This window comes from Dufourea novaeangliae, unplaced genomic scaffold (assembly GCF_001272555.1).
Source record: "Dufourea novaeangliae isolate 0120121106 unplaced genomic scaffold, ASM127255v1 scaffold8, whole genome shotgun sequence".
NCBI classification, from domain to species: Eukaryota; Metazoa; Arthropoda; class Insecta; order Hymenoptera; family Halictidae; genus Dufourea; species Dufourea novaeangliae.
In genome coordinates this window covers 5,994,692-6,007,610 of record NW_015373923.1, presented here as the reverse complement: position 1 = coordinate 6,007,610, position 12,919 = coordinate 5,994,692, and the positions used below count along the sequence as shown (strand labels likewise).

The following is a 12,919-nucleotide window of genomic DNA, read 5'->3' as shown; positions in this document are numbered from 1 at the left end:
GGTCTAACGAGTGGCTCGTGTCGTGCGTTCGCGTGTTTTTCTATTACGCCCGCCTCTCCTCTCTTGTCGGCCAGAGTGCATACCACCCCCGTGCGACCCTTTGCGAGTTCGAAATAAATTTTCGCCACGAGGAGGAGGGCTCTTTTCCTTCATGAAGAAATATGTGCTCGAAAGAGAGAGAGGGATATCGATGAGATTTGGGAAATGCGTCTTGTCACGCGAACAAATAATAGGGGTTGGTTTCGAGCTCGAGATCGACATCGGGATATGCGTCTCGAAATTCCTTGTATCAACTATTCCGACTGTACTTCTAACTCTTGTTTATTATTCTTTTTTCGAATATGCAGTAAATGTTACGAGATATTATGAAATTACTGAAAGTCTGACAGAAATATTGTTTAGTCGATATTAAAACTCGGTGTTCAACGCTTATGCTACCATGAAGTAATAAACTTGGCCTAAAATATATCATTTTAACGAAACATCAGATTTTCTTCGTACAAACCAGGTGTCCTAATACTTATGAGTAGACTGCGTATCTTTATGCAAATATAATTCCATTACCTTATTAAGGATGCTATTAGGTTCCAAATAAAACAAATACCTCATCAAAGTTCATTAAATATTTTTGTATACTAAGATTTAAATAATCATATTCGGTATAAATGCATAAAATCCACAGTCTACTTATGAGCGGTAGTGTACACGCGTAGTATATGTTTCTGTAAATAAATCCTAGATCAAGGCTCTTTTACACAATCTAACTAATGCTACCAGTACAATTTGACAAGTCACAAGCTAAAAGTTACTAAACAGATAACAAGAAACGTCAGAATTATTTACCTAAAACGAACATCCAAGGATCCTAACGAACCAATACACGAACTAAAACACAAAGTATCCCCGCAAACGAGCAAACCCGTCCCCTCCGTGCTGTGAATTCCCGAATACCTTTCGTCGAATCGCGAAAAGGGTTAACAAACCCGCTACAAGGACTGAATAATAAAAGGACACCCTCTCACGGTCAATTAATCAGACCTGACCAACGTTGTCCGAGCCAAATACAGGGCCATAGGCGTAATTTCCCCCTGGTCATCGATCCACGATACCAAACAAACAAACACCATTCCGATGGCTGCGAGATGATATCATCACCGTGGCCCTGGATTTCAACCCCTAACGTGATCCCCGGGGCGCAAACAACCGCTGCGTGTCCTAAATTGCGCGTTATCCCATGGCCAATGGACCGAGGGGTGAGTCGCGAGAATCAGATGTTCATAGATCGCAACGAAGGGGAGGGGGTGGGTTTGGGTGTCGCGGCAGGTAATGTCGATAAATCGAGTGGAGTCCGAAAAAGGAAGGAAAAGACCGTTCCCGGTGGAACACCACGCACGGGGATACACGGTCCAGGATTTATGACGTAAGATTTCCTGCGGGGTGGAGCAAGGGAATGGGGGCTGTTTGGTGACCGCAAAAGGGAGGGACAAAAAAAAGAAATAGAGGATCGAGCTGCGATCCCGAAACGACGCAGACGGCGTGGTCCACGTGATTTATGACGGGTGCTGCAGCTCTTTTCTACCGGGTTGCGATCCCGCGATTGACCTTGACGCTTATTCAAATCGATGGTTTACGGGGTATGTCGTCTCGGGGTCACGAGATAGTCTGTGCACAGCGAACGTTGCAGCCCTCGGGGTGATCTATCGCTGACGCGGTGGGCGGGAGGTGGCGTACATTGAGGTGTCAGCGGTTCTCTTTTTCTGATACGAACGAAACTTTATATCGTCAATTTTTAACAGTGACATATGACCAAGAGCACGTTGTCGAGATTTTTATGCAAAGAATTGCTGTTCATTGGAACAATCGGAAAATTGGATGGACAGTGTATAGACACTATAATTCCGATCACGGTTCAAGCTTGTACATTTGTTTTTCATTTAATTTAGTTATTTATATACGGGATGTGAGCCATTTGATATCAGACCTGGACACTTTTCAAATAACATGTTATTTTATTTCATAATTATTTCCATGATTGTGATCACTTCTGAAATAACATTATTTTGTAAAATTAAAAATAATTGTAATATCATTCCCTGGCTACAAAATGGTTCTCCTAATAGTTTTCAACATGTTATAATATATTCAATCTATCCCCTGAATCCGCAAGAACATTCAACCCTTTACAAGCTCCTTTAACCCCTTGCCCTATGATTTTCTTAATGTCTGCAGTCTCCAGACTTACTTTATCATCAATAATTCCCCAGAAACAAAACGAATTCGTGTACTCATAGCAAACTAGTATTTCACCTTCTCTCAATAAAAACTAATAATATTTCTGTTTCTTGAATCATCCGTCATTAAATTAAACAATTCTAAAAACCAGTTTCCACTCTTTCACGCGACGTCTCGAATTAATTCGCGTTCGATGTCAGCAACTAAGGGGGGGGGGGGGGGGGGGGGGACGAGGAGTCTGTGAAAAAGTGGGAATCAACGACCGGTAACCTCGTAAATACGGGACGAGTCGTTCGCAATTACTGCGGCCCGTAATTAACGGTCGGCCTCGTTAAAGAAATCCGTCTTCCTCAACCCCTTCGGCGGCGCTGATTCTGCGGCGTGGTCTGTTAGCTTCTGGCTACTCGAGAGGGAGAGAGAGTCTCATCCGGTCGGTAAACCGAAGTCTCTCATCCCCCTGGAAAGAGCTTCCATCGTTCAATAATCTCTGTTTAGCCGGCAGGCATTGTTACTAATTACGAAATCTCGAGACAAAAGGGGGAGGGGGGCGCAAGAACAATGGTGTTCTCGGCGTTCGAAAGAAATTTTTGCAACGGCGTGCAACTCGCGGCTGGAAACGGATTTCGCCCCGTTTAATTCTAAAGTGGCTTGGCCCACGAATCCTACGCGGTCGTTCAACTCGGTGAATCTATTTTGCAACAAACGGTCGACAGAAAGGACGCTCACATTGTACGGGAATACAGTTATCTGTCCTCTCGGGACAGAAATACGACGATTTAGGGGTGAAAGGAGTAAAGTTTTAGGGTAAAATTCAACCCCCTCGGGGCAACGATGTCGAAAGAATTATCACGAATCTTTTTAATTCTTAACCCATGCTTCTATACTCTGGGCGTATTTTCTATGACGAACAATGTTTCTAGAATTCGTGAAGTCTAGTGAGAAATGAAGTGGAGTCCATCATTTCTTGGACAATTGGTTATTTCTTCCGGAGGATCTTTTGAATACATTCGAAGCATGGTTTCCAAAGAGAATCCTTTAGGAGAATTTTCTTAAACCAACGATATTTCTAAATGTTAACGACGGAAGGTTATTGTATGTGGTTGGATAGGAAAAAAGAAAGTCGAAGTACGAATTTACTGTCGTTGGTTTTTAGAGGGTCTCGTTGACCAACAATCGATACCCATGAGCACGTAGCAGAGGCAGCAGTCTGCGGCCGGTTTCATTTAGCACGTCGCTGTAACGAAGTTAATACTTCGCGGAGTCGATGCCGCATAATGGCCGGGGCCCCGTTCATAAATTTTAGCGTCTCTGACAGTGCACACCGGTGTGCCGTGCGCAGTAATCCCGCCCCGTGCAGGCCGATATTGTCGCGCGCGTTCGAGGACCATTAAAGGACCTCTAAGCTGTTCAGGATTTTCGACGAGGATCCCTTTCTGCGTCCGTAACGTGTTTTCCATGCTGTTGTTCCGTGAACTTTGTCGACTCGACGAAATTTTTAATCGTCGATTAAAACATCCGATTCGAGTCACGACGCACAGGGGGCCATTTTATTTGTTCCTTCTGTGTCCTTCGAACAGTTAGGTCACGATCATTCTATTCTCGTTCGCCAATTATTTACAAATGATTCATCTGGGAAAAGTGATTCGAGAAACGGTGGAAGCTTCGAGGATACGGGGAAAATAATTTTATGGAGGCTACGTGACTTTCAGAAATTATTTTCACCGTGGATCCCGATCTTTCGAAGAAACGACCGAGGGCCAAGGTGATCCTGTTCTGGATGCGGTGCTTCCACGTCGACGTGGGTCAGATCGAGTGTTCGTGACTCGAGAAAATGAAATTAAATGACGGGAGGAAGGGGGCGGATGTTCGATTGATAGAGGCTGGTTCCACCGTGAAAATTGATGCGACGCAGGCTCGATCGCGACGGGAAACGAGAAACGGAATTGGTATACATCGCGTGCAACGGTGAAATTAAGTTTTGAACGAGAGGTCGTGACGTCGGATCGAATCGTAAATAACTTTCGTCACAGACGTACGAAGTTGATGATGAAAGTTTTTCAATTTACTAACGACCTCTACTTTATTAATGATCGAACAAACTAACGTGCGTATAGTGATGATCTACTATGTTCGAGGGATCGTTACATTTCTTCTATACTTTTGGTCTTAATCACTGTTACCTTACCCCCTGCCTTACGATTTTCTTATAGTAATAATATATAATAGTTTCCCAAGGGATTCTGTACTTATCGCAACTGTATTTTTACTGTAAAAGTTAAATATTAATGCCAGCAATGTGGCATTTCACTTCGAGTCAAAGAAAACCGAATAATATTCTTGTTTGTTGAATCGATTTTGAAATCGTCAACACGAGTCTGACGGTGTTAAACTTGATTGTATGTTGTCGCTCGAAATATCAACAAAGATAATGTTCTAACGAACTACCTCCGAAGAACATTCTTAACGAATCCTACTTCTCCAGTGGTAAATCCAGGTAACGATTATGACACCGCGGTGCACCTAATGTTTCGGTGATCAAAAAGAACTTTGTTAGTCCCTGGAACTGACGACCTCTCTACATACAGGATACTTCAAAAACAGTGTCAGCAAAGTGAATAAAATGTTCCTAGTCACCCATCAATTTCTTTTCTTCACATTTATTTCTCTATTCTAAAAACACTTCAGGAGAACATTTTCTAAAATTTTCTGACATCACTCATTAACGAACCTGTATTCTGAGCCACATTTTCCGAACGAATCTTCACACGCTTTTATTAACCCCTTAAATATTCAAAATTCGACTAACTATAACATATCCAAGTTTCACCAAAATTCGACTAACTGTAACATATCCAAGTTTCAACAACTTCAAATGTCCGATTTCGAGTGGAAGGACCCTATATAAGAATCTCCCTTCTTCTTTCTCCTTGACTACAGCTACAGTTAAAGGGTTAACATCCCGTAGAATAATCCCGTAAATTTCCCACCGAATCCGCAAGTTTAAGACCCCGTTAAAATTACCAAAACCGTGGCAAGTTTTTATTAACAACCTCTAACCGTTCCCTCGTAAATTCTCGTGACATTATTTTGAACGAACCTGTACACTTCTGGCGTGTTTACGATTGCCCGCCTCAAGATCTCGGGGCTTCAACTTCACCGCGATTTCTCGAAGCACGCCTGAGAGTGTGTTCCCCAAACAGGAGATTTAGTGGAGGCCCACGGGAGAGCATCTTTACTGCGGTTGTAAACTTTTAATCCCCCTCGCTTGTATTTCAGGTAGGGTCAACGCGTCGATCAACCATGGTTAGGGGTGGGGGACAAGAGAAATATCATCCGCGGGGTCTCCCAATGTTACCTATATTCTACCTGGCCGTCGTGCGATTTTACTGCGTCCACGTGACCTCGTAAACTCCCATTCGGCCCCGGACGCAACGACGGGCACGGTTCCAGGAACCGGTTGCATGCCAGGCACCGGTTAACCCTTTGTTTCCCCGCGATTATTAATCGACAATTCCATTCTATACCAGGTCCATGAACGCGTAGAACGTGCCGTTGACAGGAGCGCTACCGTCCGCCATTTTTATATGCTACGCTTCTTGCGCTTCGACGGAAATATTGTGGCTGGTTTGGAGCAAGCGGTGAATTGAATCGAAAAGGTAGACGATATATAGCTACTAAAAAATGTCAGCTTATTATGTATTAATTGTGGAGTCCAATGCAAATGAAGTTTTTAATTCTGGGATCTCTTGGTGTTATTATCAGGGTGTCCCGTCTAACGTGTGTCATAAGTCTTCGAACTTTATGACATTTAAATACTTTTGTTAGGAAGAATCGAAAGATCATTCCCGTCGAGAAGCATAAATCGGAATGGGAATCGAACGAATACGGGATTAATCGATCATCGGATCAATTTGTCAGGATCACCTGGCCGGGCGAGAAAAGAAACGAGATTAACGGTAACGTTGATTAAGTAGTTTTAAATGAATGTTTGACGGGCCCCGGGGCACGTGCGTCGAGACTGATGTTCGATCGATCGAAGACTGAAACGGAGGAAGGCGAGAAGATGATAGAGGGGGCGAGATCAGGTCGCTTAGCGAGCCACACACGTAAACAATGGTCGTTGTTGAATGTGTTGCGTTACAGAATTCATCGGGGATGCGGCTGACATTTAACGAACTGAATTAAATAATGATATAAATCATTTTATTAAAGACCATCGAACCGATCTTCGGGGAATTAACCGATGCATTTAAAGGTTAGAGACGAAAAAGCGTAAATTCATTACGACGGGACTCGACCCTTTCAATTTAAACGAAATGAATGACCAACGATGACGAAGGATATTGATATAACAACTGTTATTACACCCCCTACTAATTAAAAATATTGTGTAATTTCCTTCTACTTAAAGAAATAATTTCTAAATTTTATTCTCGAAGCTAAAATTATCGCATAAATTTAATTGCCGTGGTGAAATTTTCGAAACATTACCAATTTCAAAAATTCTTCACCTTCAAAAAATCACGAATGATCCATTAGCTTCTAACTACCATTGGTATTATTAAAAGGAAGTTATTAATAAATAAAAGTAACCGAGTACACAAGAAAGAATCTAAATGTAAGGTGTAAATGCGATAATAGCTCAGATACGAGAAATAGTAATACAGACAATAGAACTATCGGATTCGATTCATTGATTCGTGATCGTATGCAGATGCGAGCAATTGAAGTACGCGTCACGCGTCGATGCCTCCCTTGATAGACTGTCACCTTGTCAAGCCGTTCGAACTATTGCATAAAGCAAATCGCATAAATCACCCACTGTTACGCGGCGACTAATTGAGTTCTAGTGTGCGCATGATTCAACCGTTTCGTGCAGTCATTCACAATGCAATCTTTTTCACGATGAATAAGATGATGTGAAGCACCACAAAAATTAATCGGAAAACACGAAATAATGAATAATGTTTATTACTGACTTGACTCGTAAACAACACTTACCTGGATGTTACAGGAGAAGAATCGCCTCGACGCACCGGTGCACCTGTTGTAGCCATTGTCGCTGCAACAATAAGACGTTATTATAGCGATCGAACTGGCTTCCCTTTAAAGCGTTGTAAGGCCACAGAGACAATAAGAAAGGACCCCTGGAACTTTAAAAGTGTCGTGTACTCCGCACAATAACAATACTTCAACGAGGAAGACATTACGGAAGATTGTAAAAACAGTATCATGGTTTACGTGAACCGAAAAATCAATGAATTTACTGTAGAAACTCTACATTATTACGAATACATTTAAACAGAAAAATCCTACATCACTAAACTATTCTGTGACTTACTATACGATTAATCATTCGTGAACGAATTGAAAAATATTATTTTTATCGAGATAGAACCTACGTTATAAGTAGATTGCGGATTTTTATACAAAATTACATTTTCTAAAGTAATTCATAAAGACAAGAGCAAATATAAGAATATCTTTCCTCCCTTAAGTATTTTATTAGACACAAAATAAAATATAAAACCCGTTATATTTGATCAGTTTTGTCTTCCACTGCATTTTTCAGAGCCCTGTAAGCTATAAATCCATAAAATCCGTAGTCTAGTTATAAGTATTTATGATAGTCTTTAACATAATAAAAAATGAAGAAAATTTCAGCACAATTTGATCATGTGTTGACAAACATTGAGAAATTTTTGAGAATCGTGAATTCAACGTCGTAATTTTTACGATAGTTCAGTAATCCTGGATCCAGCGTACGTTCCTCTTTTCTAATATTGTTCTGTTGTCTTCAATCCTTACAAAGATACTTTTGAATCCTTTTGAATAATACACAGATAATCGAAGGATTTTTATTTCAGCACCGTTCAGTTCATCGATCAACTCTGTAATCTCGATTACAAGTCCCGTTCCAGAGATCGCAGGGAAAACGCGCGATCGTTCGTATCTCTAATCGGGAATTTACACTCCGTTAAATCGCGCATCACGGCCCGTGCCTGCTCGTTAACGAGCTTCTTTCGAGGAAACTCGACGGAAAAGCGGAGCGACGAATTTTTTTCGCTGTCGTAAACCACGCTTTTCCCCACCGACCAAAAAGCGATCCCCAGGTTCTCAATAATTCCCCGCGCCTCTCGGAGAAATTACATTTGCCCGGCTCGTGCACGTCCGAATGAAACTTTCATGGGGAAATCTATCGCTGGGAATGTAACGTATCGGTGTAACGTGGTCGTAAAACGTGGACAACGTTTTTTTTCTTATTTTTCGTTTTTTTGTTTCAATCGCGTCGATGTAAACCGAATAAATTAAACGGTGCTTCCTTTCGGTGAAATATTTGTTTGGAAGATACGTTTTGGGTGGTCGACACTCTCGTAGATCACCCGTTTTTAATGAAAAATTCATTGGAATACAATACTACATTTTTATTACATTTAACATTAAATCTATTTCTTTTATTTTTCCGTTCTAATTTTTTTTTTTTAAGGATTCAGTAGGTTTAGTGTTAATACAAGAGGAAGTAAAATGAAAGAAAGGAACGACATTATTAGGGTCGCGTGAAGGAAATAGAAATATGCCCGCATGCTGCACGTTGTTGCCCGCTAGTGAGTTTGGCGGACACTGAGTTGCCCATCACTGGACTAGATTGAAAGGTAGCTCGAAGTTATCAGAAAAATTAACACCATTCGATCGTAATGATTCGAAAGTTCTGAATCCCAACAGAGCAACGGAAAGCATACCTACACACCTGTCCCATTAACCGTCGATTACCTCGCCGTGCGCCGCGATTTAATATCCCACGGCAACACACTAATAACACACTGGAGGGGTAGGAATTAATTTTCGAACAGGCACGCGCTGATGTTGCGCCGCTGATACCGCAAATTGAAAAGTCCTGTAAACCGCGGCACGATTCGCGTACACGTGTCTGACCCCGTGACACGATCCCCTCGATACCACGAAATTATTCGCCGGCGATTAGACCGCTTTCTCGATCCTACCATCGCCGTGTTATTACCCGAGAACGGTTTCACTCTCGATTTTCACGATATCCACGGGTTTTATTCACGTTCGATCGACAGGATTTTCCGCCCTTCCTGATCCTTTACGTAACCGAGAGTGGAAAAGGATCCATCATCGATCGGTTCCCGTTCGAGAACAACGGGGTAGGAGCAATACGAAAGTTCTGAGAGATAGGCAGTTCCACCACGGTGGAAAAAGCGCGCAAGTAGTCGCGATTAATCTCCGCTCCGGGCTACGGATAAGAAGGATTTACCGCGATCCCCGTCGGAAGTTCTGTTGGCCACGTCAAAAATTCCAGGTCGTGAATCCTCGAACCGTGGAAACCTCGCCTCCTGGCACCGGGATTGAATTTACGGAAACCCATTTTCGCGGGAAATGACGGAGTGAAAAATTAATCTCCCATTACTGGGACGGGGGAACGCCCCCGGGGCGTCTGGTGCGTTTGTGGAATTCAAATTTTCTTATTACTCGCGGTGTTTTTGCGATTAACACGATACTCGTGGGTTGGAAGAAGCTAAGGGATATTTTGATAGAAACGATAACTATGAAGCGATTGTAATGTACGGTACTACTCAATAACCGTGAATAACCAAAATATTCACGGTTATTGAGTAATCGGAATACTCCTATGTATTCTGACAAATTAGATAAACATAGATAATTTTACTTTTATACTTTTCCGAAACTCTTTGTTTTCCCTTCCTATTATTATCAATTATTTAGTCAAGAACATAAAAAATTGTGAAAGGAAATTTAGAAATGGGTACCTAGGTACTCGGTTGCCTGCACAAGGGTTAAGGCGTTAATTTGTTTTAAAGGGTGAGCTTATTTGTAGTTACTGCACATCCACAGGTAATGTAGAATATACAGACAAAATGTTGTTTCTTAATGTCAAACGTAAATGAAGTAGTATTCGTCACAAAAGTACAAGACTGTGCTCATACGATAACAAAATGTATTAGTCTATAAAAATTTTTGGACAAATAAGAAAAACAGAATTATGCATCTCACAAAAGTGATTTTCTTTATGGAGTCTACGAAGACTTTCGTGAGTGACTGCCTACCGCTATCAGTTTAAAATTTCAAGACAAATTGTGTTACTTTCTTTTTCATCTGGGTCAAGAAAAGATTAAAGAAATATTCGAACTGTAATAATTACAAAGAATATCGTATACCATTGTACGCGTTCCGATGTTGGGCTCTTGCCTACTGTTTGTAAACATTTCGTTCTGTACATTGGAACACATCTAATGATATCAACTGATCACGATTCACGGTTCACCCTGTATATCCTTTGTACTTTTCGAGAAACTAAAGTTCTCCAGTTGTGTCACTTCAGTAGCAAGGTCGCGATATGACAGATATAATAACATATTTTAACTCACTCTACGTCGAGACACTGTCTGGTCTGATGAGCGACACCGCCACCGCAGGATCTGGAGCAGGAGCTGGGCGTCGACCAAGGTCCCCAGGTCCCTCTTTCTGGCTCGTCCGTGTCGAGGATGAAGTTGCTGGGCAGATAGCTCTCGCCATGTTGTCGTCGGTGTCTCTCGTGCCTCAATTTTATATGATGCTGCAACACAGAGCCAGACGGCAAGAATTTATCGTGTCTCGTCGTCGAATTGCACGCGTAGGGTGGCAGAGGAAGTACTAGCGAAAAGGATACGATATCCGTCGTGGGAACGCGAGGGACCGGTTCCGATGTAAGTGGTCCCTTATTTCACCTGCAGCCTACCTGTAGGAGAACTCGGTGTAGAGCGTAGGCGTGATCCTCTTATCGGACCCACGCTCGATAAGGTATAGGCTTTTAGCGGTGATGAACGGCGAGCCGCGACAGGGGTGAAAACGTGAATTACGTTATCGTCCGCGCGCGTGTAGGTATATTTTCGACGGGTTCACGGAACAGTCGAACGATCACGGAGCGGTTGAGTGATCACGGAAGCGACTCACGAATATCTAGGAATGTGTTCGTCGGGTTATTCTCAGGTCATCGAGCGAATATTTCGCGACCTGTTGGATAACAACGGCACTGTTCGGACGATAGAATGGTGGTAGCTTGGTTGTAGGACACATTGAGGATAGAGAAGCTCGATGTGGACTCATGTAGAGTCGGGAGATCAAGCTTGGATTTATTTAAAAGCGACCAGAGCCGATTCTGATGTATGTATGGTCGATGGAATCAAGTGGGAAGACTCACGAATTTAGATACCTCGAGGCAAATATTTTCGGATCCTAGGACACAAGTCTGAACACTATCAAAGTTAGAGACTTAAGTCTAAATACTATCGAATCCGGGAATCCTAGTTCAGACCCCCTAATTCAGGAATTCAAAGTAGGGACATAACTTTGAACACCATCAAACCTAGAGATCCAAGTGTAGACACCATTAAACTCAGTGACCCCAGTCTAAACACCATCAAATCCAGGCACCCTAGTTCAAACCCCTTTAATTTAGGAAGTGAAACTGGGTTCTTGGATCCAAAAATACTCGATTCGGGTTCATCAACTCCAGATCGATTCAATTAGTATTTTCGAGTCTTCAATTAATCTGATTGCGTCTGTCGATCCTAGATTGCACCCTTTCGAGTCCCTCGTCTCTGTGCTCACAGAGTGTATGAAGATCATTTCACTATAAATTCCATGAATACCCTACACAATGTATTACACTTTTCTATGCTTGCCAAAACGATCCTACATAATGGTTCCACTAAAATGAACATAAACAAACGGTATAGAATATCAATATAGGAACTATATCTTGCAGTCACCCATGGTTCCTGCATGTGAAATAGATCCCTGGCCTATTCAGAAGCGGGAACAAAAATTCCCGCCGAAAGAAAGCTGACCAAGAAGGCTGCTCGGTTGACCCAAAAAAGCTACAGATTAATATCCAAGGAAATGGAGCGACAATCGGTCGATCTTGGAAAATTCTCTTCCTTCCCAAAGCCAGGATCCATATAACAGTTCAATGGACGGCTACATCTGGCTCGGCTCCAGAACAGTTTGCACCGGTCGGTTGTAAAATGCAAGGGTGGTTTCCAAATAAAATTATCCAACCACTTTTTTCACCTCTTTTCTTTTTTTCTACCCTTCGATTATACGATTCTGGATTCTGTTCCTCCGACCACTATCGTCCTCCTCCCACGTTCCCGAACCTCTCTGATCCAACAGATTGTTGGGATTGGAAAGATCGGAAATGTTTTCGGTTAAACTCCGATCGGGTGGATAGAGGGTCCACGGACATTGTCACAGAACTAGTCAGGGGGATAGGTATCCGGTTGCTCCAGATTATTGGTCTTTGAACGGAGTTGTTGGAGTTGTCGGTACCCGGTTCGAAACTTGTCCGTGGGGTTAAGTCAACCTCGCGGGACAATTTGGAAAGTTGGCCTGATCGAAGTGTATCTGTGGCCGATAAATAGCCGTGATAAATGAACTCCGCTAGGGCAGCCTACTTTCATGTTGGCTGGTACATTACAAGTTGTTAATTTTCTCGCCAGGAGCTGGACCAGAGAGTCCATGTAAATGTATTTACTAAACTGGATCGGCACGTGATGTGAGCTAACAATCGTTCGTGGAATAGTCGAGAAAAATAGGAAACGACGATCGAATGTGAGAGGATAAATTAATCTAACAATTGTAGATTATTGTGGTTTGTCTGTGATTC

General features: G+C 42.4%; 1 protein-coding gene across 1 annotated transcript in view; it reads right to left on the bottom strand.

The window, feature by feature from the left end:
• The window catches only part of LOC107194602 (papilin), a 55,608-nt gene that overhangs the window by 28,738 nt on the left and 13,951 nt on the right, over positions 1-12,919 (bottom strand). Inside the window, exons 3-5 of the mRNA XM_015584245.1 lie at positions 10,641-10,828; positions 7,234-7,294; positions 4,546-4,581 (exon numbers count right to left, since the gene is read on the bottom strand). Of these exons, the coding sequence (XP_015439731.1) occupies positions 4,546-4,581; positions 7,234-7,294; positions 10,641-10,828 (285 nt within the window). The remainder of the gene's footprint in view (positions 1-4,545; positions 4,582-7,233; positions 7,295-10,640; positions 10,829-12,919) is intronic.